This window comes from Sciurus vulgaris (genome assembly GCF_902686455.1).
Source record: "Sciurus vulgaris genome assembly, chromosome: 17".
Classification (NCBI taxonomy): Eukaryota; Metazoa; Chordata; class Mammalia; order Rodentia; family Sciuridae; genus Sciurus; species Sciurus vulgaris.
This window is the reverse complement of record NC_136478.1, coordinates 13,011,706-13,038,701: the sequence shown is the minus strand read 5'-3', so window position 1 is coordinate 13,038,701 and position 26,996 is coordinate 13,011,706. Positions and strand designations below refer to the sequence as shown.

At 37.8% G+C, this 26,996-nt stretch overlaps 1 protein-coding gene across 8 annotated transcripts in view; it reads left to right on the top strand.

The window, feature by feature from the left end:
- The window catches only part of HYDIN (HYDIN axonemal central pair apparatus protein), a 427,212-nt gene that overhangs the window by 53,907 nt on the left and 346,309 nt on the right, over positions 1-26,996 (top strand). For all 8 annotated transcript variants that reach the window (XM_079117080.1, XM_079117074.1, XM_079117076.1 and 5 more), the window contains exons 2-5: positions 3,848-4,005; positions 6,056-6,181; positions 20,768-20,887; positions 23,881-24,015. In XM_079117080.1, coding sequence (XP_078973206.1) covers positions 3,871-4,005; positions 6,056-6,181; positions 20,768-20,887; positions 23,881-24,015 — 516 coding nt within the window. In that variant the 5' untranslated portion in view covers positions 3,848-3,870. The remainder of the gene's footprint in view (positions 1-3,847; positions 4,006-6,055; positions 6,182-20,767; positions 20,888-23,880; positions 24,016-26,996) is intronic.

Sequence of the window (26,996 nt, the reverse complement as noted above, 5' to 3'; positions counted from 1 at the left end):
TTGTGAATTGAGCAGCTATGAACATTGATGTGGCTGTATCTCTGTAGTATGCTGATTTTAAGTCCTTTGGGTATAGGCCAAGGAGTGGGATAGCTGGGTCAAATGGTGGTTCCATTTCAAGCTTTCTGAGGAATCTCCATACTGCTTTCCAGAGTGGCTGTACTAATTTGCAACCCCACCAGCAATGTATGAGTGTACCTTTTTCCCCACATCCTCTCCAACACCTATTGTTGCTTGTGTTCTTGATAATCGCCATTCTAATTGGGGTGAGATGGAATCTTAGGGTAGTTTTGATTTGCATTTCTTTATTCCTAGAGATGTTGGACATTTTTTCATATATCTGTTGATTGCTTGTAGATCTTCTGTGAAGTGTCTGTTCATTTCCTTAGCGCATTTGTTGATTGAATTATTTGTATTCTTGGTGTAGAGTTTTTTGAGTTCTTTATAGATTCTGGAAATTAGTGCTCTATCTGAAGTATGAGTGGCAGAGATTTTCTCCACTCTATAGGCTCTCTCTTCACATTACTGATAGTTTCCTTTGCTGAGAGAAAGCTTTTTAGTTTGAATCTATCCCAGTTGTTGATTCTTGCTTTTATTTCTTGTGCTATGGGAGTCCTGTTAAGGAAATCTGATCCTAAGCCGACATGATGAAGATTTGGACCTACTTTTTCTTCTATAAGGTGCAGGGTCTCCGGTATGATTTCAAGATCCTTGATCCATTTTGAGTTGAGTTTTGTGCAGGGTGAGAGATAGGGGTTTAGTTTCGTTCTGTTGCATATGGATTTCCAGTTTTCCCAGCACCATTTGTTGAACAGGCTGTCTTTTCTCCAATGCATATTTTTGGCACCTTTGTCTAGTATGAGAAAACTGTATTTATTTGGGTTTGTGTCCATGTCCTCTATTCTGTACCATCGATCTGCCTGTCCATTTTGGTGCCAATACCATGCTGTTTTTATTACTATTGCTTTGTAGTAGAGTTGAAGATCTGGTATTGTGATACCTCTTGCTTTACTCTTCCTGCTAAGGATTGTTTTAGCTATTCTGGGTTTCTTATTCTTCCAGATGAATTTCATAATTGCTTGCTCTATTTCTGTAAGGTACATCATTGGGATTTTAATTGGAATTGCATTGAATCTGTATAGCACTTTGGGTATTATGGCCATTTTGACAATATTAATTCTGCCTATCCAAGAACATGGAAGATCTTTCCATCTTCTAAGGTTTTCTTTAATTTCTTTCTTTAGTGTTGTGTAGTTCTCATTGTAGAGGTCTTTCACCTCTTTTGTGAGATTGATTCCCAAGTATTTTATTTTTTTCAATGATATTGTGAATGGGGTAGTTTTCCTAATTTCTCTCTCTGAGGATTCATCACTTATGAATAAAAGTGCATTAGATTTATGAGCATTGATCTTGTAACCTGCTACTTTACTGAATTCACTTATGAGTTCTAAGAGTTTTCTGGTGGAATTTCCAGGTTCCTCTAAATATATAATCATGTCATCAGTGAACAGGGATAGTTTGAGTTCTTCTTTCCCTATTCGTATCTCTTTAATTCCTTTGGTCTGTCTTATTGCTCTGGCTAGAGTTTCAAGAATGATGTTGAATAGAAGTGGTGAAAGAGGGCATCCCTGCGTTGTTCCAGTTTTTAGGGGGAATGCTTTCAGTTTTTCACCATTAAGAATCATATTGGCCATGGGCTTAGCATAGATAGCCTTTACAATGTTAAGGAATGTTCCCACCGTCCCTATTTTTTCTAGTGTTTTGAGCATGAAGTGTTGCTGTATTTTATCAAATGCTTTTTCTGCATCTATCAAAATAATCATGTGATTCTTGACTTTAAGTCTGTTGATATGGTGAATTACATTTATTGATTTCTGGATGTTAAACCAAACTTGCATCCCTGGGATAAAACCCACTTGATTGTGGTGCACTCCTTTTAATGTATTTGTTTTATGTGATTTGCTAAGATTTTGTTAGGAATTTTTGCATCGATGTTCATTAAGGATATTGGAAATTTTCTTTCTTCAATGTGTCTCTGTCTGGTTTAGGTATCAGGTTGATCTTGGCTTCATGGAGTGAGTTTGGAAAGGTTCCCTCCTCTTCTATTTCATGGACTACTTTGAGGAGTATTGGAATGAGCTCTTCTTTAAAGGTGTTGTAGAACTCGTCTGAGAATTCATCTGGTCCTGGACTTTTCTTTGTTACTGGGCTTTTGATGACTTCTATTTCTTTACTTGAAATTGATCTATTTAAATTGTGTATGTCCTCCTGGTTCAGTTTGGGTAAATCATATGTCTCTAGAACCCTGTTGATGTCTTCGAGATTTTCTATTTTGTTGGAGCATAGATTTTAAAAATAGCTTCTAATTATGTTTTGTATTTCAATTGTGTCTGAGAAGAAGATTTTTAGTTTGAATTTATCCCATTTATTGATCTTTGATTTTAATTCTTGCACTGTAGGAGTCTTGTTTAGGAAGTGAGTTCCAAAGCCCACATGGTGGAGATTTGGGCCTACTTTTTCTTCTATTGAGTGCAGGGTCTCTGTTCTAATGCCCAAGTCTTTGATCCACTTTAAGTTGATTTTTGTGCAGGGTGAGAGATAGAGGTTTAATTTCATTTTGTTACATATGGATTTCTAGTTTTCCCAGCACCATTTGTTGAAGAGGCTACTTTTCTTCTTCATAAGCTCCAATTATAACGCATTGGGCCTTCTTTGACTGCCTTTGAGAGTCACAGTCTCAATGCATTGTTAGGCAATTGTATCATCTTGTAAACATCATACAGCTTTATTGCACAAATTAAAATGTCTGACGTATCACTAGGCTTTAGAATCTTTTGTAAATGTGGTGCATCACTGACAAAAATATTACACAGTGGATATCTGTGATGGCATTGGCTGCCATTTTGGAGGCTTTCTACCAGAATGAATGATTTTCCCTTTTGAAAGTTTTATATTCATTTTCTTGGGAGTTTTACTGCTTTATTTCAGTGTAATTTATTATATTTTAATTCATATCTATTTTACTATGTGTATCTCTCTTCCCTGTGTTTTGGTCTGGGAATGCCTTTCTGTATGCCTTAATGTCTCGTGAGCTTTTTAATGGTTTTAAGTTTTTTTTTTTAATTTGGCATTTCACTAAGAAATTTTAGGGTGTTTTTCATTTTGTTTTTGTCATTTAGCACAGGGTTGAATAACCTAGCCTGCTGTTAATAAAAGCAGCAACCTTACTCAATCAGAGATATATTCCTAAACTTCCAAATATCTTACCAAAAGTCTAAGGAAGGATATACAAAAAGGAGGTGTTATATGTCTTTGATTTGGAGAGACTGAGTGACTGCTTAATAGTTTATTTATGACTATACACTTTAACTTTGAAATTTCCTCTTCCCTGTCTATCTTATGCTGATGTTTGTTTTTCAGTCTCTGCAAAGCTACCAAGGCCTGTAGACTTATGTTGGTCTGTTTCTTGTCATGAGAAAGAACTTTCAAATAAGCAGATAAATAGCAAATGATTTAGTGTATTTATTGGGCAGTGTTTGTTTATCTCATTGGGAAGAAAAAAGTGGCAACATGTAGGAGCAGTTTGTGTTCCCATGTCTTCCTGAGCTTCGTTTAGAATCCCTTGGAGCCTAAAGTGGATTCTAGACTTTGGGATAAGGATAAATACAGACTAGTCACATAGAGTAAAAACCTTTAGTTAAAATATTTGGTTCAAGCACTGAATGTATTTTTTTCTTGAAGGTCAGTATTTTTCTAAACCTTCCTGTATTTGAAGATTCTTTAGGAAATTGTTACCTACATTCAGGAATTAACTGTATTTTTTCTAAAATTTGTTTTTCACTCTTAGGTGATCAAAGAAAAGATCTAAAAATGACAAGTAGAAGACTTGAAGAGCCCATGGGGGCTGTTCAGCTGGGCTTAGTCAAAATGTTCAAAGGGTTCCACAGCAAGGTTTTGCCACCCCTGAATCCCAGGGTGGTCACAGAAGAGGAAGTAAACCAAATGGTAATGTATCAGAGAAATTGTATATAAAGTATTTAATGCAGCTTCTTCAGGTCATGGCATTCTCAGACTATCAAACAGAGTTACTGACTGACTAGTATTCATTTAGTTAGAATAGTAGCTCGTTGCAGAACTTAATTATCTTTTAAAACTTGAGAAATTTTGAAATTACATACAAACTTCAAAGTGCAGGCTTGAATTGCTTAAATTCATCAGTTGGGGTTAAGACTATATGTCTTAGTCCATTTTCTATTGCTCTAACAGAACACCTAAAATTAGATAATTTATAAAGAAAAGAGGTTTATTTCAGCTTATGGTTCTGGAGCCTAGAAAGTCCAAGATTGGGTGGCTGAATCTGATGAGGGCCTTGTGCTGCATCATAGCATGGCAGGAAACTGGAAAAACAAGCAGGCACGTACAGAAATGAGAAAAGGGAACTGGACTCTGAGAAAAGTGTTATTTTCTAACATGATGAATGAAGGTTCTAACACATGAATTTGGAGGACACACTCAAACCATAGCTCTGTATACACAAACTTAAGATTTTCTTAATATCAGGTGTAACTAGATAAAATTGTCTTTTGTTTAATTCAGTAGCAGTCAAATATCAGAACTTCACAGTATTCAAGCTCATAATTTATTATTTCTACATTGGCAAGAATTATTTTGTTTATATATTTGTAGAACACTGAACATTAAAATAATGACTAAATGATATCTAGGAAAAATGCATAATTTTTCTTTTAAAATAAAAAAATTATAACTTTAATTATAATGATTTGTTGAGAACTGAATTATGAACTGCACAGTATAGAAAATATTAATAAAAACAAAGTGTTGGGAATAGTATTCACTACATTTAAAAATTAATCTCAAGTTGTATTCCAATTAGAAATGCAAAATCAACCATTCTCTTTTGTGGTGACTGTTGGTACATATTCATAGAAACTTCTGACTCTGCTTTTAAGTTTTCATTATTTTAATTTGAATCGCAATATAGCTGATACCTCAACACTCTATTACTCTAATCTGTGTTCCAATCAAAAAGAACTTAAAAACCAAGTCAAAAACTATGTTAGAAATATGCCTCCATTTAGGTGAATTCAATCACAGAAATCAAATTTGTAAGAAGACAAGCACTCTTGAAGAGCACTGACTTTAACCCAGGGCAAAATTAATCAGCTTAATTATATTCTCCGGAATGTTTTCAAAAGCCTTGGCATACACTTTGGCATTAGGTTGCTGCCAGGGATTGCAAATCTCCTTGCATATCAAGTAGGCCCTGGAACCATGTGAACATTTCAGAACAAAAGCAACTGAGTAATATTAGTTGGTTCTGACTAACCGATCCATGATTTAAAAAAAGTTAGTTTTATTAAATAAGAGGCTACACTTCCTTCTCACAATATTAGTGTTGCTTTTGGGGGTGTGTGAATCTGACTGGTGATGGGTCTGGTGATTGACTCAGAGCTCTTTCTAATTAGTCTAAATGTGCTCTTGCGATTTCTAAAAAGTTCAAACTCCTTTCTAAATAGCGGAACCACACTTCAAGATTCTTCACATTTATAAGGTCTCCCTTTAACATGATATAACATGATAGTTAAACACCCCCAAAAAGCTTTGCTTGCATGTATCTTCAGCTGAGAAATAGAAGTACTTCAAACTCCTTAGCTCTGAAGCCTGTAAGTGATTTTACAAACTAAGAGTTTTACACTCAGATGCTTTTTCTGAGCATAAAACGTTAAGTTCTTTGGACAGGTTCCTGTACAATTTCTTGACTTTCTTTTCTCGAGGGTTCCTTTGTGCAATTCCTTCAAAATTGTAAGGGAAAGGCAACCACATGTCACTTTAAATTATTGTGCAAAGACCTCAAAAGTGCATAGGGCACTCTCTTGTATAATTCAGTTATTTTAAATATTTTATAAGGGAACTTATGTGGCATTCCAGAATTATCCTGAGAGCTGCAAATACAAATTATTCATTGCTGGCACTTATGGAAACTCTTCTCTACTGTAACCACTTATGACTCTTTGGCGCTTGTTTTGAATCCTAGCTGACACCCTCAGAGTTCCTGAAGGAAATGTCCCTCACCACAGAGCAGAGACTGGCAAATACACGTGTGATGTACCGGCCACAGATCGTGGAACTCTTAGACATGGGGGAGACCACGCATCAAAAGGTAGATGAGCCTGCACCTGGATCTTGTGAACGTTCCAGAACAGCAACTAAATGAAAATGATCATCTCTGGCTACCCAGTCCTTTGGGTTATCCTGATTTCTTGATTTGGTGTGGTGAGAGCCACAATTAATATGTGTAATAATAAATATATAACTTTTTTGATTAGTCCTTCTTTAGATACTTCTGGATACTGTTTGAAACTATTGCTTACAGGTTAGGAGTTATTCCAAGAACTATGTTAGCCAAGCCCAATTAAGTTATCCTTTTAGGATAACAAACAATCCCTTCTTAATGAGCTGTGTAGTAGGAAAGAAGTCGTTGGCCTTGTTTATTAAAGTAGGCACTTATTGTCTATTTTGGTTTGTTTCCAATAACAATTATATCATTTTAGTCTAAAAATAGCTATTTAACTTGTTAGTGTATTCTAGTGCAAACCATATGCACTAGGTTTTAGGAGTTTAGAATTATAAAAGAAGTTCTCATTTCCTACTTTTTAATTAATTTCTTAAGTTAAATGCTTCATTTTAAGCATAATTTATGCACGAATTATGGTTGAATTCCATCAATTGGAATGCTGGAGAGCAGCCTCTTTTAGAAAGATTCCCCAGCTCTTCCTGAGAGTTTAGAGCTGTATGCCACATGGAAAGGCGTCCCTGAAGTTCCTTTGCTCTTGCTGCTCCAAGAACTTTGCACACCATTGACTCGCTGTCTAGAGTTCAGATACAACTTGCTGTTCTGAGTATTGCTAGCTTTAATTGTTAGTTGTGTCACCTCTTTCCTACAACCACCTTCCACATCTGAGGGGAGGGAACATGGTCTTTCCCATCTTATAGTTCAGTAGCAAGTGCCATAAATTCTGCCTTTGCAAATATATCTTTAATCAAACCACTTTTCTCCACCTCCCCCACCACCATTCCAGTTCAAGCCACCATCTAGACCACAGAAACTCCCTCCCTGCTTTTGTCCAACACTCCTTTATCAATTCTCCACAAAACAGTCAGAGTGATTTGTAAACATTAAATCAGAACATGTCTAAAACATGTCTAAAACCACCCGGTAACCTCCCATTCCTATCATAAACAATATCTGAACTCTACCTGGACTCTCAAGTGCCGTGTCTCATAGCCCGGCCTCCTTCACGGGACCCCTTCCGTCCACTGCTGCGTCCAGCTCCTTTTCTACTAACTGCACGTGCCTCTTGTTGCTCCTTACAATGTGACGATAACTCCCCTGGGTGAAGGAGGGGTGGTTGCTCTTTAAGACAGGTAGCCAAGGGAAAGCCTATCTGAGGAGTGGACGCCTAGCAGAGATCTGAGGGAAGAGCATTCCAGTCAGGAGGAAGAGCAAGTGCACAGTCCTTGGGGTGAGGACATCTGCTCCATGAGGGTGGGAGCTTCCTGGGCTTGATTCCTGCCTTATGTGCAGCACCTGGGAAGGAACCTGGCACATCTTGGAAATTCAGTATTTATTGACTAAAGCCATTAATTTACTCTTCTAACTGCTTATATCCTTCCTACATTCTTGAATATTTGTTTTGTGTTCTTTGATTTTTTTTTCCCATTATATTCTTTGCATTTGAATCTATGGTGAAATGGTGCAGTTAAGATTTTCATTGCTTTGTTGCAACAATTGCAACAATTTTCTGGCAAATATTCTTTTTTTCTCTTTTACTGGTGCATTATATTTATACATAATATTTGCATAATTACATGCATTTTGACAAAGTCATACATGCATGGAATTTGTTTTACTCCATTTCTGTCCCTGATGCCACCCCTCCCCCACCCCAATTCCCCACTCTCCCCATATTCTTCCTTTACCACTCTTCATTTCACTTGTTTATTTATTTATTTGATTGGTGCTTTTTACATATACATAAAAGTGGAATTCTCTTTGGTACATTTACACATACACATAGTGTGATTTTGATAAATTCATTACACATTTTTTCCTCCTCTTATCGCTGCTCCCCACCCCTCAATCTCCTTCTACTCCACTGATCTTCCCTATATATTTATGATATTCAACCCCCCTTCATCCCTTGATTTTCTGAGTCTGGCTTATTTCACTTATTTCACTTAGCATGATTCTCCAGTTCCATCTATTTGCCAGTAAATGTCATAATTTCATACTTATTTATGGCTGAGTAAAACTCCATTGTGTATATATACCACTTTCCTTTATCCATTCATTTATTGAAGGGCACCAAGGGCTGTTACCATAGTTTGTCTGTTGTGAGTTGTGCTGCTATAAACATTGATGTGGCTATATACTGTAGTGTGCTGACTTTAGTTCTTTTGTGTAAATACTGAGGAGTGGAAGGGCTGGGTCATATGGTGGATCCATTCCTATTCTTTTGAGGAATCTCCATACTGCTTTTCAAACTGTACTAATCTGCTGTCCACCAACAATATATGAGTGTGCCTTTTCCCCCACATCCTCACCAACATTTATTATAGTTTATTTTCTTGATCATTGCCATTCTGACTGGAGTGAGATGAAATATTAGTGTAATTTTGGTTTGCATTTCCCTGATTGCTAGAGATGTTGAACATTTTTTCATTTACTTATTGGCCATTGTACTGTTTCTCCTCCTCCTCCTCCTCCTCCTTCTGTTCCTCCTCCTTCAGAAATTTCTGTTTTATTCTTTTGCCCATTTATTGATTGGGTTATTTGTTTTTTGGGTTAAGTTTTTTAAGTTCTTTATATATTCTAGATATTAATTCTCTGTCAGGGGACTGGCTGGCAAAGATTTTTTTCCCTTTTTGTAGTCTCTCTCTTCACGCTTTTAATCATTTTCTTTGCTATATAGAAGCTTTTTAAATTTTATTGCATTCCACTTACTAATTCTTGGTTTTATTTTTTGAGCTTAAGAGATCTTGTGAAGGAACCAATATGGTTGAGTATTGGCCCTATATTTTCCTCTAGCAATTACAAAGTCTCTGGTCTAATTCCTAAGTCTGATCCACTTTGATTTTTGTATAGGGCAAGAGATAGGGACCTAGTTTCATTCTTCTACATATGGATATTCAGTTTTCCCAGCACCATTTGTTTAAAAGGCTTTCTGCTCGCCAACTTATATTTTTGGTACCTTTGTCAAGTATCAGATTACTGTAAGTGTGGAGTGTGGTGACAGAGGATGGGAGAGCAGTGACTGAGATTGGGTTCTCTGATGCCCTCATGGCTGTGGCTTGCCGGGTGCCTGGGAATGTTTCTGTGCAAGGGCACAGGATGCTTAGCTGCTGCACAATGCCCTGCTTGAGGAGGCTCTGTGCAAGAGTCCTATCAGCTTTGACCTTGATCTCAGGCACACAGCTCCTGGGAAGGAAGGAACTGTTACGCTAGACAAACACAATGTGTCGCTAGCTCCACTTTTCCTGTTCCTGCCTGCTTTACAGTAACTTTAAACAATGGACTTCCTTGAGAGCTACACAAAGCTCCTAACATTGCACTTTGCAACTGTGGATTACAACTGTGGAAAAGCTACATAGATGTCCTAGTTCATATAACTTTCCTGACTACAAAGAATAATGCTTGCATAGTATTTAACATAGTGAGACATATATAAATAAAGATTACCGTCTTAACTCTTTAGGTCTGCATCTCCATCAGAGAGCAGAACTCCACCTGATCCCAGCTTAATCTTGAAAATCTGTTTATGAGTCTTTATTTTCTAATCCCCCTTCACCCCTCTCTGGAACTGCAAGTTTGGCCGTGCTGGTTATGGTATGTAAGTATGTGACTTTGTCTCTATGTCTTCTATTCCATTGATTTTCATGTCTATTTTGATGCCAATACCATGCTGTTTTGTTACTATCACTCTGTAGTATAATTTGAGATTCGGTATTGTGATACCTCCTGCATCACTTTTCTTGCTCAGGGTTGCTTTGACTCTTCTGGGTCTCTTATTCTTCCAAATGAATTTCAGGACTGTATTTTCTAGTTCTACAAAGAATGCCATTGGTATTTTGATGGGGATTGCATTAAATCTATAACACTTTTAATAATATGGTCATTTGGGCAATGTTATTTCTACCTATCCAAGAACATGGAAGTTCTTACCGTTTTCTAAGGTTTTCTTCAATTTCTTTCTTTATTGTTCTTTAATTTTAATTGTAGTGATATTTTGTCTCCTTTATTAGATTAATTTCTGTGTGTGTGTGTGTGTGTGTGTTTGTGTGTTGTGAATGGGATAGTTTTCCTGATTTTTTTTTCTCTGCAGGATCAGTGTTGGAGTATAGAAGAGCTATTGATTTATGAATTTTAATCTTGTATCCTTCTACTTTATGAATTCATTCATCAACTCTGGAAGTCTTCTGGTATTTTTTTTTGAGGGGGGTGTCTTCTAGATAAAGGATCGTGTCATCAGCAAACAGATTGACTTTTCATATTTGTACCTCTTTAATTTCCTTCTCTTGTCTGCTTGCTCAAGAACTATATTGAATGGGCATGGTAGGAGTGGACATCCTTGTCTTGTTCCTGATTCTAGAGGAAATGCTTTCAGTTTTTTCATTATGATGTTGGCTTTGGGTTTGTAGTATATGGTTTTATAATGGTCTTTATAATGTCAAGTTCCTTCCATCTCTAGTTTCTCCTGTATTTTAATATGAATGGGTGTTGGGTTTTACTAAAGACCTTTTCTGACCATTGAGATGATCATTTGGTTCTTGTCCTTAATTTTATTTAAGTGGTGAATTATATTTGGTTTACCTATGTTGAACTGACCTGCCATGCTGGGATGAAACTCACTTGATCATGGCATATACTATCTACTTGGTGTGTTTTTGAAGGCAGTTTGTTGATATTTTATTAAGTATTCATAGGGGATATTGGTCTGTAGTATTTGTTCTTTGATGAGTCTTGTCTGGTTTTAGCATCAGGGTTATACTAGCTTCATAGAATGTGTTCAGATAGTCCCTCCCTTTCAATTTTGTGGAATAATTTGAGAAAAACTGCTGTTAGTTCTTGTTTAAAAGCCTGGTAAAACTCAGCCAAAATCCATCTGATCCTGGAGTTTTCTTTGTTGGAATGCTCTAGATTTCTGTTTCAATTGTATTACTTTATACTGATATGTTTAGGTTTTCTGTATCTTCCTGGTTCAATTTGGTTCTACTGATTTTGTAATTAGTTTGTTCTATTCCATGGCCTTGAGGTGATTCATTAGATTATTTATTTGGAATCTATTTTTTAATAGAGGCACTCAATACTATAAATTTTCCTCTTAGCACTGCCTTCCTACTTTCCCAGAGATTTTGATATATTGTTTCTCTGGTCTCATTTGTTTTCAAGAATTTCTTGATTTCTTTTTTCATTTCTTTTATGATCCATTCTTCATTTAAAAGAATATTATTAAATTTATGTTTTTAGGTAGTTTTTATGATTTTTCTTCCTTTTGATTTCTACTTTCATTCCATTATGATCTGATAGAATGCATAGGATTATATACTTTTTTTGGTATTTAATAAGACTTTCATTGTGACCTAGAATATGGTCTATTTTGGAAAAGGTTCCATGAGCTGCTGAAAAGAAAGTAAATTCAGCTGTTTTGGGATGAAGTATTATGTATATGTCTATTAGGTTCATTCAATTTATAGCATAAATAAGAAATATCTTTATTGATTTTATATTTGAACAACCTGGCTGTTGATAGAGGTGTGTTGAAATTACCCAGTTATTGTACTGGGGTCTATCTAGGATTCAATATCAAGAAGTTTTTTTTTTTTTTAATGTAATTAGGTGCACTGACATTTGTGGCATATATTTTTACTATTGTTATATTTTCTTGTTGGATTGTTCCTGTTACCACTATATAGACACTATCTTTATCTCTTCTGATTAATTTTTACTTGAAATTGCTTTGTCAGATAAGAGAATAGCTACTCTGGCTTTTTTTCAGACTCCTTTTATGTGGAATATTTTTTCCATCCTTTTACTTTTAGCCTGTGAGTGTCTTTGCCTATTAGATGAATCTTTTTCAAACAGCATATAGTTGGATATTATTTTTTAATTCATTCTGCCAGTCTATATCTTTTAATTGGGGAGTTGATACCATTTACATTCAGTGTTATCATTCATAGATATTTTCTTGTTTCCTGCCATTTTTGGTTTGTTTGCTATGTTTAAGTCTGTCTTGATTTTCATTTGGTTAATTGCTCTTCTAGTGATTGTCTTCTATTTGGGAACTTTGGAGTTTGTTTTTAGTTTCCTCTGTGTATAGTATATTGTTGAGTATACTCTGTAGCACTAACTTAGTCATGAATTATTTTAGTTTATTATTGTCATGGAAAGATTTTGTTGCTTCTTGTATTATGTAAGATAGCTTTGATGGATATAGCAATTGTGGCTTGCAATTGTTTTCTTTTAGAACATGGAATGTCTCATTTCAGAGTCTCCTTGAGTTTAGGATCTGAGTTGAGAAGTCAGAAATGAGCCTCATTGATTTATCTGACAATTTTCTTTTCTTAATTATTTTAATATATCTTGGCTTTATTTTTCATGAATACTGTTACTATTACTACTACTACTACTACTACTACTACTACTACTACTGCTTTTTGAAAAGGGAATTCTTCTGGGACTTGCTGGTTTGAAGGCAGTTAATTTTGAGTACTGTCCCAAACCAGCAGGAATTCTCCATGATTCACAGTGTAACTCTTTATGAAAGAGCATTGAGTGTATGTGTACTTACTTGTAAGGAGGTTGACTTTATTTTTTAAAAACTATTGCATTTGTGTGTAATATGAGCATATAGTTTGATGAATTTAACAAAATAAATGGGCTCATATATCTACTTGACATATTAAGAAAAGTAATGTGAGGATCCAAGATGGCAGACTAGAGGCATCTCCTGTCACTCCAGAACCCAGGATTCAAAAAGGGGGGGGGGGGGCATTGAGAAACTCAGACTAACATAGAGCCACAGGGTGAGTCTCCCCCACCGGGTGAAGCTCAGCCTGGGTGGCAGGCCCGGATAGAGGCGGCTTCTCAGAGCAGGGCAGGGCAGCTAGTCTTCCCTGGGCAGCCCTGCTCCCTCCAGCGATGGGCTCCTTCCACGGCCAGCTTCTCAGTACAGGCCGCCCAGTGAGAGCCTTTCTGCACAGAGCCAGCTCCAAGTCCCGGATCCAGTGGCGGGCCCAGGCCAGCAGGCGGCTTCAGGGACCAGGGCAGGGCAGCCAGGGACTTCCTCAGGCAGCCCTGCTCCCTCTGGCAGCAGGCTCCTTCCACGGCCAGCTTCTAGGAGCAGGCTGCAGAGAGAGAGCCTTTTTGCACAGAGCCAGCTCCAAGTCCCGGACCCAGTGGCAAGCTCTGGCCCACAGGCAGCTTCTGGGACGAGGGAAGGGCAGCCAGAGAATTCTCCAAGCAGCCCTGCTCCCTCCGGCGGCAAGCTCCTTCCACGGCCAGCTTCTTGGAGCCTTTCCACACAGAGCCAACTCCAAGCCCCGGACCCAGCGGCGGGCCCCACCTGCAGGGGGCTTCAGGGACCAGGGCAGGGCAGCCAGGGACTTCCCCAAGCAGCCCTGCTCCCTCCGGTGGCAGGCTCCTCCCATGGCCAGCTTCTCAGAGAAGGCCGCCCACTGAGAGCCTTTCAGCACAGAGCCAGCTCCAAGCCCTGGAACCAGTAGCGGGCTAGGGGCAGCTTTCTTTGGAAGCACTGCATTATCAGGTTCCTCCAAGACTTCAGGCTACTGAAGGCTGGGAGGTGATATACTAGAAATCTACAGGGACACTATAAGCCAATAGAGGAAATCTGCAATAGCTCAGAGTCTATCTGACCAATATATCTGATATCTGACCAATGTGAGAAAACAAGGGAAGAAAATGTCCCAAACAAACCTAGATACTATATCAATAAAACCCAATGAGAGCACAGCAGAAGAAATGTCAGAAAGGGAGTTCAGAATGTACATAATTAAAACAATCAGGGAAGCAAACGGGGAGATAAAAGAGCAAATGCAGGCATTAAATGATTGCACCAATCAACAGTTAAAAGAGCAAATATGGGAAGCAAGAGATCATTTCAATAAAGAGAGATACTGAAAAAAACAAACAAACAGAAATCCTTGAAATGAAGGAAACAATAAGCCAGGTTAAAAACTCCATAGAAAGCATAACCAATAGGATAGAACACCTGGAAGATAGAACCTCAGACATTGAAGACAAAATATTTAATCTTGAAAACAAAGTTGACCAAACAGAGAGGATGGAAAGAAATCATGAACAGAATCTACAAGAATTATGGGATATCATGAAAAGGCAAAATTTAAGAATTATTGGTATTGAGGAAGGCTTAGAGAAACAAACCAAAGGAATGAACAATCTATTCAATGAAATAATATCAGAAAATTTCCCAAATCTGAAGAATGAAATGGAAAACCAAGTACAAGAGGCTTATAGGACTCCAAATATACAAAATTACAACAGGCCCACACCAAGGCACATTCTTATGAAAATACCTAACATACAAAATAAAGACAGAATTTTAAAGGCCGCGAGAGAAAAGAATCAAATTACATTCAGGGGGAATCCAATAAGAATATCAGCAGATTTTTCAATCCAGACCCTAAAAGCTAGAAGGGCCTGGAACAACATTTACCAAGCCCTGAAAGAAAATGGATGCCAACCAGGAATCTTATACCAGCAAAACTTACTTTCAGATTTGACAATGAAATACAATCCTTCCATGATAAACAAAAGCTAAAGGAATTTACAAAAAGAAAGCCAGCATTACAGAACATTCTCAGCAAAATATTCCATGAGGAAGAGATGAAAAACAACGATGCAAATCGGCAATAGGAGGAACTAGCCTAAAGGAATAGCCAAATAAAGGAGAAACCAAGTCAGGTCAAAAAACAAAAATGAGTCAAATGACTGGGAATATAAATCATATCACAATAATAACCCTGAATGTCAATGGCCTGAACTCATCAATCAAAAGACATAGACTGGCAGAATGGATTAAAAAGAAATCCAACAATATGCTGCCTGCAAGAGACTCACCTCATAGAAAGAGATACCCACAGACTAAAGGTGAAAGGATGGGAAAAAACATACCATGCACACGGACACAACAAAAAAGCTGGAGTATCCATCCTCATTTCAGATAATGTGGACTTCAAGCCAAAACTAGTCAGAAGGGATAAAGAAGGACATTACATACTGCTTAAGGGAAGCATAAATCAGCAAGACATAACAATCATAAATATCTATGCCCCGAACATTGGCTCATCCCTGTACGTCAAACAAATCCTTCTTTCAATTCCAGAAATCAAGTAGACCACAACACAATAATACTAGGCAATTTTAATACACCTCTCTCACCGCTGGATAGATCCTCCAAACAAAAATTGAATAAAGAAACCATGGATCTCAATAACACAATCAACAATTTAGACTTAACGGACTTATATAGGATATACCATCCAACAAAGAACGAATACACTTTCTTCTCAGCAGCACATGGATCCTTCTCTAAAATAGACCATATTTTATGCCACGAAGCTACTGTTAGCAAATACGAGAAGATAGAGATACTACCTTGTACTCTATCAGATCATAATGGATTGAAATTAGAAATAAATGACAGAATAAAAAACAGAAACTTCTCCAATACCTGGAGATTAAATAATACACTATTATATGATGAATGGATAACAGAAGACATCAGGAGGGAAATAAAAAAATTCTTAGAAGTAAATGAGAACAAAGACACATCGTATCAAAATCTCAGGGACACTATGAAAGCAGTACTTAGAAGAAGATTTATTTCATGGGGCGCATTCAACAAAAGAAGTAGAAATCAACAAATAAACGACTTAACACTACAACTCAAAGCCCTAGAAAAAGAAGAGCAGACCAACACAAAAAGTAGTAGAAGACAGGAAATAGTTAAAATCAGAGCCGAAATCAACAAAATTGAAACAAAAGAAACAATTGGAAAAATTAACAAAATAAATAGTTGCTTCTTTGAGAAAATAAACAAAATTGATAAACCCTTAGCAACACTAACAAAGAGAAAGAGAGAGAAAAATTACTAAAATTCAGAATGAACAAGGAAATATCACAACAAACACAAGTGAAATACAAAACATAATTAGAAGCTATTTTGAAAATCTATACTCCAACAAAACAGAAAACCTCGAAGACATCAACAGAAAACCTTAGAGACATATGAATTACCTAAACTGAACGAGGAGGATATACACAACTTAAATAAATCAATTTCAAGCAATGAAATAGAAGAGGTCATCAAAAGCCTACCAACAAAGAAAAGTCCGGGACCAGATGGGTTCTCAGCCGAGTTCTACAAAACCTTTAAAGAAGAGCTCATTCCAATACTCCTCAAAGTATTCCATGAAATAGAAGAGGAGGGAACCCTCTCAAATTCATTCTATGAAGCCAATATCACCCTGATACCTAAACCAGACAGAGACACATCGAGGAAAGAAAATTTCAGACCAATATCCTTAATGAATATCGACGCAAAAATTCTCAACAAAATTTTAGAAAATCGCATACAAAAATATATTAAAAAGATAGTGCACCTCAATCAAGTGGGTTTTATCCCAGAGATGCAAGGTTGGTTCAACATCTGGAAATCAATAAATGTCATTCACCATATCAACAGACTTAAAGTTAAGAATCACATGATTATTTCAATAGATGCAGAAAAAGCATTCGATAAAATACAGCATCCCTTCATGCTCAAAACACTAGAAAAAATTGGGGTAGTGGGAACATTCCTTAACATTGTAAAGGCCATCTACATTAAGCCCATGGCTAATATCATTCTAAATGGTGAAAAACTGAAAGCATTCCCTCTAAAAACTGGAACAAGGTAGGGATGCCCTCTTTCACCACTTCTATTCAACATCGTTCTTGAGACTCTAGCCAGAGCAATAAGACAAACCAAGGAAATTAAAGGGATACAAATTGGAAAAGAAGAACTCAAACTATCCCTGTTCGCTGATGACATGATTATATATTAAGAGGAACCCGGAAATTCCACCAGAAAACTCTTAGAACTCATAAGTGAATTCAGTAAAGTAGCAGATTACAAGATCAATGCTCATAAATCCAATGCATTTTTATACATAAGAGATGAATCTTCAGAAAGAGAAATTAGGAAAACTACCCCATTCACAGTAGCATCAAAAAAAATAAAATACTTGGGAATCAATCTCACAAAAGAGGTGAAAGACCTCTACAATGAGAAATACACAACACTAAAGAAAGAAATTAAAGAAAACCTTAGAAGATGGAAAGATCTCTCATATTCTTTGATAAGCAGAATTAACATTGTCAAAAAGGCCATACTACCAAAAGTGCTATACAGATTCAATGAAATTCCAATTAAAATCCCAATGATGTACCTTACAGAAATAGAGCAAGCAATCATGAAATTCATCTGGAAGAATACGAAACCCAGAATAGCTAAAACAATCCTCAGTAGAAGAGCGAAGCAGGAGGTATCTCAATACCAGATCTTCAACTCTACTACAAAGCAATAGTAACAAAAACAGCATGGTATTGGTACCAAAATAGACAGGTAGATCAATGGTACAGAATAGAGGACTCGGACACAAACCCAAATAAATACAAGTTTCTCATATTAGACAAAGGTGCCAAAAATATGCAATGGAGAAAAGATAACCTCTTCAACAAATGGTGCTGGGAAAACTGGAAATCCATATGCAACAGAATGAAAGTAAACCCCTATCTCTCACCCTATACAAAAATCAACTCAAAATGGATCGAGGACCTTGGAATCAGACCAGAGACCATGCATCTTATAGAAGAAAAAGTAGGTCCAAATCTTCATCATGTCGGCTTAGGATCAGATTTCCTTAACAGGACTCCCATAGCACAAGAAATAAAAGCAAGAATCAACAACTGGGATAGATTCAAACTAAAAAGCTTTCTCTCAGCAAAGGAAACTATCAGTAATGTGAAGAGAGAGCCTATAGAGTGGAGAAAATCTCTGCCACTCATACTTCAGATAGAGCACTAATTTCCAGAATCTATAAAGAACTCAAAAAACTCTACACCAAGAATACAAATAATTCAATCAACAAATGGGCTAAGGAAATGAACAGACACTTCACAGAAGATCTACAAGCAATCAGAAGATATATGAAAAAAATGTTCACCATCTCTAGGAATAAGAGAAATGCAAATCATAACTACCCTAAGAGTTCATCTCACCCAAGTAGAATGGTGATTATCAAGAACACAATCAACAATAGGTGTTGGCGAGGATGTGGGGAAAAAGGTACACTCATACATTGCTGGTTGGGTTGCAAATTAGTGCAGCCACTCTGGAAAGCATTATGGAGATTCCTCAGAAAGCTTGGAATGGAACCACCATTTGACCCAGCAATCCCACTCCTTGGCCTACACCCCAAATCAGCATACTACAGAGATACTGCCACATCAGTGTTCACAGCTGCTCAATTCACCATAGCCAGATTGTGGAACCAACCTAGATGTCCTTCAATTAATGAATAGATAAAGAAACTGTGATTGATATATATAATGGAATATTACTCAGCCATAAAGAATAATAAAATTATGGCATTTGCAGGCAAATGGATGAAATTGGAGAATATCATGCTAAGTGAGATAATCTCAAAAAACTGAAGGATGAATGATATCACTGATAAGCAGATGATGACATATAATGGGGGGAGGGAGGGGTTAGCATTAGGGTTAGGGTTAGGTTTAGGGTTGGGGTTAAGGAGGGTGGCAAGAATGGAGGAAGAAAGGACTGTATAGAGGGAAAAGAGGGGTCGGAGGGGTGGGGGGGGAAGGAAAAAAATAACAGAATGAATCAAACAACATTACCCTATGTAAATTTATGATTACACAAATGGTATGCCTTGACTCCATGTACAAACAGAGAAACAACATGTATCCCATTTGTTTACAATTAAAAAAAAGATACTGTGGCATATATATATATACACAATGGAATATTACTCTGCCATAAAGAATGATAAAATTATGGCATTTGCAGGCAAATGGATGAAATTGGAGAATGTCATGCTAAGTGAGATAAGCCAATCTCAAAAAACCAAAGGACTAATGATCTTGCTGGTAAGCGGATGATGACATATAATGGGGGGTGGGAGGGGTTAGCATTAGGGTTAGGATTAAAAGATATTATTATTCTGTCTTTTGATTTGTGTTAAGTTGAAAAGTCAACAGTTTTTTTGTTTGTGTTTTGTTCTTGAAAGTTACATTTTCTTTTTTCCCCTTCAGTTTCTTTTGCACATTTTTGGACTTTGTTTTCAGTGGTTTAAAAATTATGTACCTTCTTATGGGCCTTTTTCAAAATGCTGCTGGAGTTTATAAGGCTCCTGACTCTTTTTTTCAATCTTAGAGAATTCTCTATTGTTATTTTATCAATATTGTTTTTGCCTTATTCTCTCCTTTTGGGACTCCAATTATACCTCTTTCATGCTTTTTTGCTATATTAACTATATATTTTACTCTATCTTCTGGATGATTTATCATTTTAATCAGTCTTCTTAGTTCTGAATATTCTTCTAACCTATCTCCCATTTCAGTCACTCTTACTTCAGTTAACACTGATCTGCATTCAGCACTTACATTGAATTCTTAATATCAGCTGTTATAACTTTAAGTTGTATAATTTACATTTGATTCTTTTTTATCATGTCCAGTTCTCTGCCAATTCATTAAAAAATTTCTCATGGAGAATAATCATGAATCATATCCTGTCCCTTTTGTCTCTTATTTCTGCTGGTTTTCATTAATGACATTTTACTTCCTCATGTTTTTGGTCATTTTATAAGCTGCACTCTTTTGAAGTTGTGAAACATTTTTCTTGGAAAATGGAAGCTTCCATAATTAGAAATCATAGAAATTATTTCTGCCCTGTGATAATGTTCTCTTCCTCCAGACATATACAAGCACCAGCAATCCAGAATCACTTCCTTCATTCATGTTGAAGGATGGAGAGACCATAGTTCCTCCTTATTTTATGTTGCACCTCAATGAAGGGAAAGACTATCAGGGTCCTCACCTTGACAAGCCTTAGGATTCTTTTCTCAGTCTCTCTAGCCCTGATTCATGTTCCGAAGTACTGTGCATATATCAGCTGCCCATTCTAATGTAGGAGGAAAAACAGCCAGATGTTCTCTATTTACTCCAATCTTTACCCCCATTTATCTCTTTTCTCCTGGAATATGATCAGTAATTCTTTACTACCTTGTTAGCTCTCCAGTGCTTCCAAACAGATATTTGTTGAAATAACTTTTTGGGTTATTCTCAAGGGGCAGTTAGTTCAAACGACCTCATTCACCATTACTAGACATGGAAATCTAATTCTTATTATCCTGTTTTCTTTAACTGAGAACCCAAATTTTTACTTTCTTTTGTATCACAGGAGTTGATGACAATAACCTCACAAATTATAACCATGAATGTTTGTAGTGGTTACCCCTTTTTTAGTGTTTACCATGTTATTAGTTTTAATATCCAAAGGTCTATTTGGTATTTTCTTATCTTTCCCAGTAATTTTTGCCACCGTGTGACTACATGAATAATTTATTGTTTCAACTGCAGTTTTCAGGAATTGACCTGGATCAGGCATTATTCCAGCCCTTTCCATCAGAGATTGTATTCCAGAACTACACTCCCTGTGAAGTCTATGAGGTTCCACTGGTACTGAGGAACAATGACAAAGTGAGTATGTCTGCTGGGGTACGTGAACTTTTCCAGGACATATGAATAGGGTTTCAGTAAACTTGGATCCTGTAGAATCTTAGATGAGTTCTTTAATTGGACAGACTTAGGAAGATGTGCCTTTTGGCTGTAAGCTTAATAAGGACAAGGCTAGGTCTGCTCAAGTGCTGCTATACTTTCAGTCCCAGTGCAATGCCAAAAGAATAATGAACTTCCAGGAAGTGAACTAACTCGTTGAAAGAAGGATTGATTTGGTGAATGGCATGGAGTTCTCACGTCTGAGAACTCATTTGGGCTGAATTTTCATTTCAGACAGAGCAGTGACTGTTAGTGTTCATGTACTCTGCATGATAGACACCATTTTCTCAGTTCAACGTGTAGACTATGCATAGACACATATGGATTAAAACTATTGAGCATTTATATTTATATTCTGTAATGCATTTTTATTCTTTGACTTATATGTCTAAAAAATTTCTTGCCTATTCCCTTCTATTTCAAATAGGTTTCAGATTTTTGTCTACAGATAGTTTGGGAAGGTTTCTCTTGCTGTCTAGGTCTTGTCTCTGTGTGATTGCGACTGAGGATTTCTTCTCCAGTCTTATGTCTTTGTCTTCGGAGGTAAATTAGGGTTTATTTCAAGAAAAGGCATGAAATGCCTGAGGATTTCCTTGACATCTGACTATAGGGCAAGAAGGAATAATGTGGAAGTTCAGCATGAAGCACAGTGAAGAATGAAAAGCAATCAGAGCGGGAGGAAGGCAGCTGAGACATGGCTGACCTCAAGTGCCCAAGAATGTGGAGACAAAAACATTTGAGCAATAAGAAAAATGAGAAATAAGTCTATGAAGGAATCCAAATCAAGTGGGAAGACTTGAAGTTATATTTGGTACAGTAGCTCATTAAAGGAATCAGTGATGCCTTTCAGAGATCAATAGGATGATTTAGTGACAGCAAAGTCCAACTCTGAAGAAAATGGTATATTTAGTTCTTTGCTGCAAGTATTGTTAGCAAGAAAAGCTCACGGACAGAAACTAAAAGAGTAAGCTAAGAGATGAAAAAGAATCTGAGGTACTCCGGGTTGTGTCCCTAGACCTCGATAAGAGGAACATTACACAGACACTGAGACTTTTCTTTTCATGTAGGGCTTCCAACCAATTCAGTTTCTCACTTTGACTTCTCTTTTTCCTTTATTACTTTTAAAATTCTTTCTCAGTTATTCTTAGGCTATTAAAGGCAGAGAGGAGCTAGTTCAAAGGGTCCATTGGGCAATCCTCCTTGGCTCTAAATAAGAAATGATTATCAGTGGGTTTATATATAAGCAAGTCAAGGGAGAAGGGACTGTGTAAGTTTTGTCAGAACTTAGTTCTCGTGGATAGTCCCACACGGTAAGGTGCAGCCAGTGTCGGCCCCATGTAAAGAGGGTCCCCATGCAGGGAAAGCCAGCTCCCAACAAGCAGCCTTCTTCAGGTGGGGCAGGCTACATCAGCCACTTTGAACAGAGTGGCTGATGTTAGCTGCTTCTCTGCTTCTTCAGTTCATGGTCTTATAAGGAGCCACTGGGAGAGACTTAAGACCCAAAGAAACGTGCCCTATTTACCCTTTGCTTTCTTATAGACAGGGAGTACAAAAAAACAGAGCCTGTTTGTACATTACTTCTTTGTCTCTTACGTATATGCCTGAGTGAGAGTAAGCTGTGAACACTCTATGAAGCACGATTCTATTAGGGATACAGTTATAAGCACCCAGACTCCAGAACTAATCTGAGCTCACATTCCAGCTGCATTTTCTCTAGCTGGAGACCTGGGGCACATAACCTCACTTCTCCAAGCTGTGGGGATAATAACAGTACCTATTTCAGTAGAGTGTTTTGAATTTAAATGAGATAATAAATGCATTTGGCCAAGTGGTTGTCACATAGTACTAACCCTGTATGGAGATATTATTATTGCTAGTGCTACTGTTGACTGTCTTTTTTTTTTTTTTTTTATGGACACAATATCTTTATTTGTTTATTTTTATGTGGTGCTGAGGATTGAACCCAGTACCTTGCACATTCAAGGCAAGTGCTCTACCACTGAGCTACAACCCCAGCCTGCCTTTCTGGTTTTTAACAGGCAATTATGTTCTCACTAAACATACTCTCAGTACCATTCAGCACAACACGGGTGACTGCATATTACCATGACCAGCAAAGCCTGTTCTGTTCACTTGAAACTTGGGTCATCCTTTAACTAGTTTAACTTCTGCCCTTTTGAGTCATTTCTTATCAACTCTTCCTCCTCCTCCTTTTTTTTTTTTAATGTACAGAGTTCTCAGCCTTGACCACCCATTTTCCTCTGATTTCATTTCTTTTATTGCTAGGGCTGACTGAGGTAGAGATTTAGCTCTGGGCCAGGTTGACCAAGCAAAGGAGCAAACCTCTGAAGAGTCTAGCTGTTTGAAGCTGCTGCAGCTGGTTTGGGGCACTGCTGTGCTGTTTGCTCTGGCTTCCTAGTGGTGCTTTTCTTGGGACAGTCCCGCAGGGATTCATCTGTAGAATGCAAGCCCCATGAGGAAGCACAAGGCTATTGTGAGGATGGAGTGACCAGTCATGTCACATCCCTTGGATGGTCCACAGAGGGAATCCAGTAAATGTGATTTCCTCTGGAGTCGCTCTGCAGTGCTGGGAGATCCAGCTTCCCTCTGCTGTGTGGTGAGGTCTTAGCTGATTAAGCAGTTAAATAATAAAGCAAACATAGACTTGCAATAATAATAAAAACAAGTAACAGTGATGTTAATAAAAATTAAAGTTAAAATGTATCAAGGGCTTATTTTGTGGGAGGTATTGGGATAAGGTAAGCACTGTCATCTCTTTGCAGTTGAAGAAATGCAAGTTCAGACATGCCTCATAAGTAGTAGATGGAAATTTCAGTCTACCCTTGACTCCAGGTTTTGTGCTTTTTCTTGTTTTTCACATGTACAATGTCCTTCATCATGTGTTTTTCCTGCAGATTCCAAGAATGGTGAAAATTGTTGAGGAAAGTTCACCTTACTTTAAAGTAATCGGCCCCAAAGACACTGGCTACAAGGTAGCACCAGGAGTGCCATCCATATTCCGAATCCTCTTCACTCCAGAGGAAAACAAGGTAATAGCAACTCTGGCAGGAAACAGAATACCTGTCACTAGAAGTTTGTGATTCAGTTTCAGACACTCATGGAGGTGAGTGCTGTGTTATTGGTGGAGTTGGTAAACTGGTGTTGGTATTGGTGGGCATTGGTAGTGGTATATTTGTCATTGAGGGTAGTTGTATTAATCCGTTTTTTGCTACTATAATGAAATACCTGATGGTGGGTACATATAAGGAAGAGATTTCTTTAGTTCACAGTTTTGGAGGCTGAACTCTAAACAGCGTAGCTTCAACTCTGGTAAGGGCCACCACTTCATGGTGGATGGTGTTATGGAGAGAGCATGTATGTAAGTTAGAGATGGAATGATGAGATGGGAAGCCAGAGCTTAGAGAGACTCCATCTCTTGAAGGTCCACACCCTCCCAATGTGTTGAAGGCCATGCTCCAACACATGAACTCGGGGGACAAACCATATCCAAACCATAGCAGTGGCGTTGGTGTTGGCAATGGTGGTGTGGATGGAACTGTTGCTGATGGTGGCAATGATGAGAGGAGGGGGTAGAGTACCCCTGGGGATGAGAAAATAATTGCCACACAGTATGGAGGGCTTACGTGAGCTGTAAGTAGGGCGTAAGGATGGTTAATCCTGCTGGATGTGCCTCCCCACCGCCCCTAACCCAGCATATTTATACTTGACTCTATAGGTAGCAGGACACCAAAGAGAAAAGATGTAGACAAGAGGCACTGAGCAGAGACAAAGCATATAGATTATGCCTTTTTGGAAGTTTGTGATCCTAGTTGGTAATAGCTCTCCTCTCCAGATTCTAACTTGTTCAGGACAGAGACACGAGAACCAAATGTCCATCACAGTTACCAACCTGGTAAAGAATGTTGCCCTGAGGGTGTTTGCTGCTCCCCAGTGACTAGTAGATAACTGATCCTCAGTAAAGGTATGATCTATGCCATGTTCCCACCCAAACACAAGCAGACAAGCTACAGCTAAGAGCAGAGACCTGGTCTGCCTACCCCTGTTGACCCATAAGCAGGCTGGAACTTTGCATTCAAAAGGAGGACCACCCGACCCCCGCTACCAGCCATCAGCTCATTACCAGACTCTCCTCTTTGGTCAGCCTTTCCTCAGTCACAGAGGAAACGCTAGTTCCTCCTGGAAGGGAAGGAGCAGGTAGGCAGGACTGAGCGTGCCAGCCTCCTCCTCAGCCCTTCTCCAACAGTGCAGAATTGTTGGGAAGTTTTCTTCCCTGTGAGTCTAAGTGGAGACTCTTGGGGAGGAGGAAAGGGGTTTTGCCAGCATGACTGAAGGAACAAGCACTGAAAACAAGACTTAAGCAGGTGTAATGAAATGCTGAGTTACATGTGATGCTAACAGTATGCATGCTTATCTGCACGGTGCCATTGTGGTGGAAGCAGTGGAGCCCAGGGAATTGAGCAGAGCTAGCTCTGAACCTCTGCTTCTCCACCACTCACACTTACTGTAAATTGCTAATGTCATTACCAGTATTCCTCCTGTTAATATAATTATAACTGCATTTTTGGAGAGCAGGAATAGAAAATTTCATGTGGTCTGCCAAGTGTGTGCTAGCTATAGTGCATGGTTCAAAATTCCCTTATAATAATTGTGCTGTTGCTACTTTACTACTTTGTAGCATTACTATTACTTCTTGGGTTGTGTTTATGGAGCTATAATTTTTGTTTGGAGTGCTATTAAAATAAATGGAAAGATAAATAACTCCAGCTGTAGGGCTTTTTGCTATATATTACTGTTGTTTATTTGATTTTGTTTTCTATCTGAATGCTATCTGTGAAAAGAACAGAGCCTGGATTTAGTTTAGGTGTCAGCTTCCCACTCTGGTCATTTCTGCAGGAAGCTGGTTGTAAAAGCCTTTGTGGGGCTTGAAATACAAAGCTTTCCTTAATGGTTTTCATGTTGGAGAAAATGTCTTCTGCTGGGTAAGTGGTATTCCACCTGCAGGTTGTCTGGCTGAGAAGGGGACATGTGGGACCCTTTGAGGAAGTAAAATGTTCTATACTGTGATGGGCATGTGAATTACATGATGATTTCTTTTGTTAAATCTGTACATTAAATATTTGTGCTTTCAAATAGATCTATGGATTTTACCATGGAAGCTATATTACAATAATAGAGGGGAGTGGGCCGGGGTATAGGTGAGACCAGAGAAGTAGAATGTCAATAACTGTGAAATATGAGTGATGGGTACGTTGGGGTTTCTTATACTCTTCTGTTTTCTTTGTGCATGTTCAAAAATTTCCATATTCAGAAGCTAAAAGAAAAGAGATTTTGTTACTGCTTATACTGCTTACCTATACAGTACATAATAGTTGAAACATTTTATGCTTATTGGTTCTTTATAAATATTAAATGCTAATATTCTCATTGAAGATTAGTATACTTGGCTATTGGTGGCCACTTATCTTACTCCTAGCTCTCATACCCTTATACCATTCAATTCATCCAATATCACATGGTATTGGGAAACTCCTAATTAAAAAAAATTAACAAGTTGAATGTTGTTATTGCTGTTTTTCTTCTAAATATTTAAAAGTCGTCAAAGGCTATATGCGTGCATGACAAGACATAGACTAATGGTTACCTGTGTGATATTTAACTATCTACTTTTGGATACATTGAGATTTTGTGCTGGACTTGGACTCTAAAAAATCGCATAGTTTACAGAACTCATTTTTCTAAAGACAGAGTTGTTTTCTCCTGTTGCCGGGGCTCAGGTTGATGATGTGCATTTAGTATCTCCATCCACCCTCGCAGCTGAAAAGTGACGGGCGTGCTTGGAATGACTAGCTAGGTTTAGGGGCGCTGTCTTCTAGGTTGTTCCAGAATGCAGCCGAGGAGTAACTAGAGCCAGATTTATTTTAGGAGAGAGTCAATCATTTCACTGAGTGTCACTGTTTCTTCAGTTGATCACATTGATAGCCAGCGTGCATATGTATTTCTCCTCCTTATC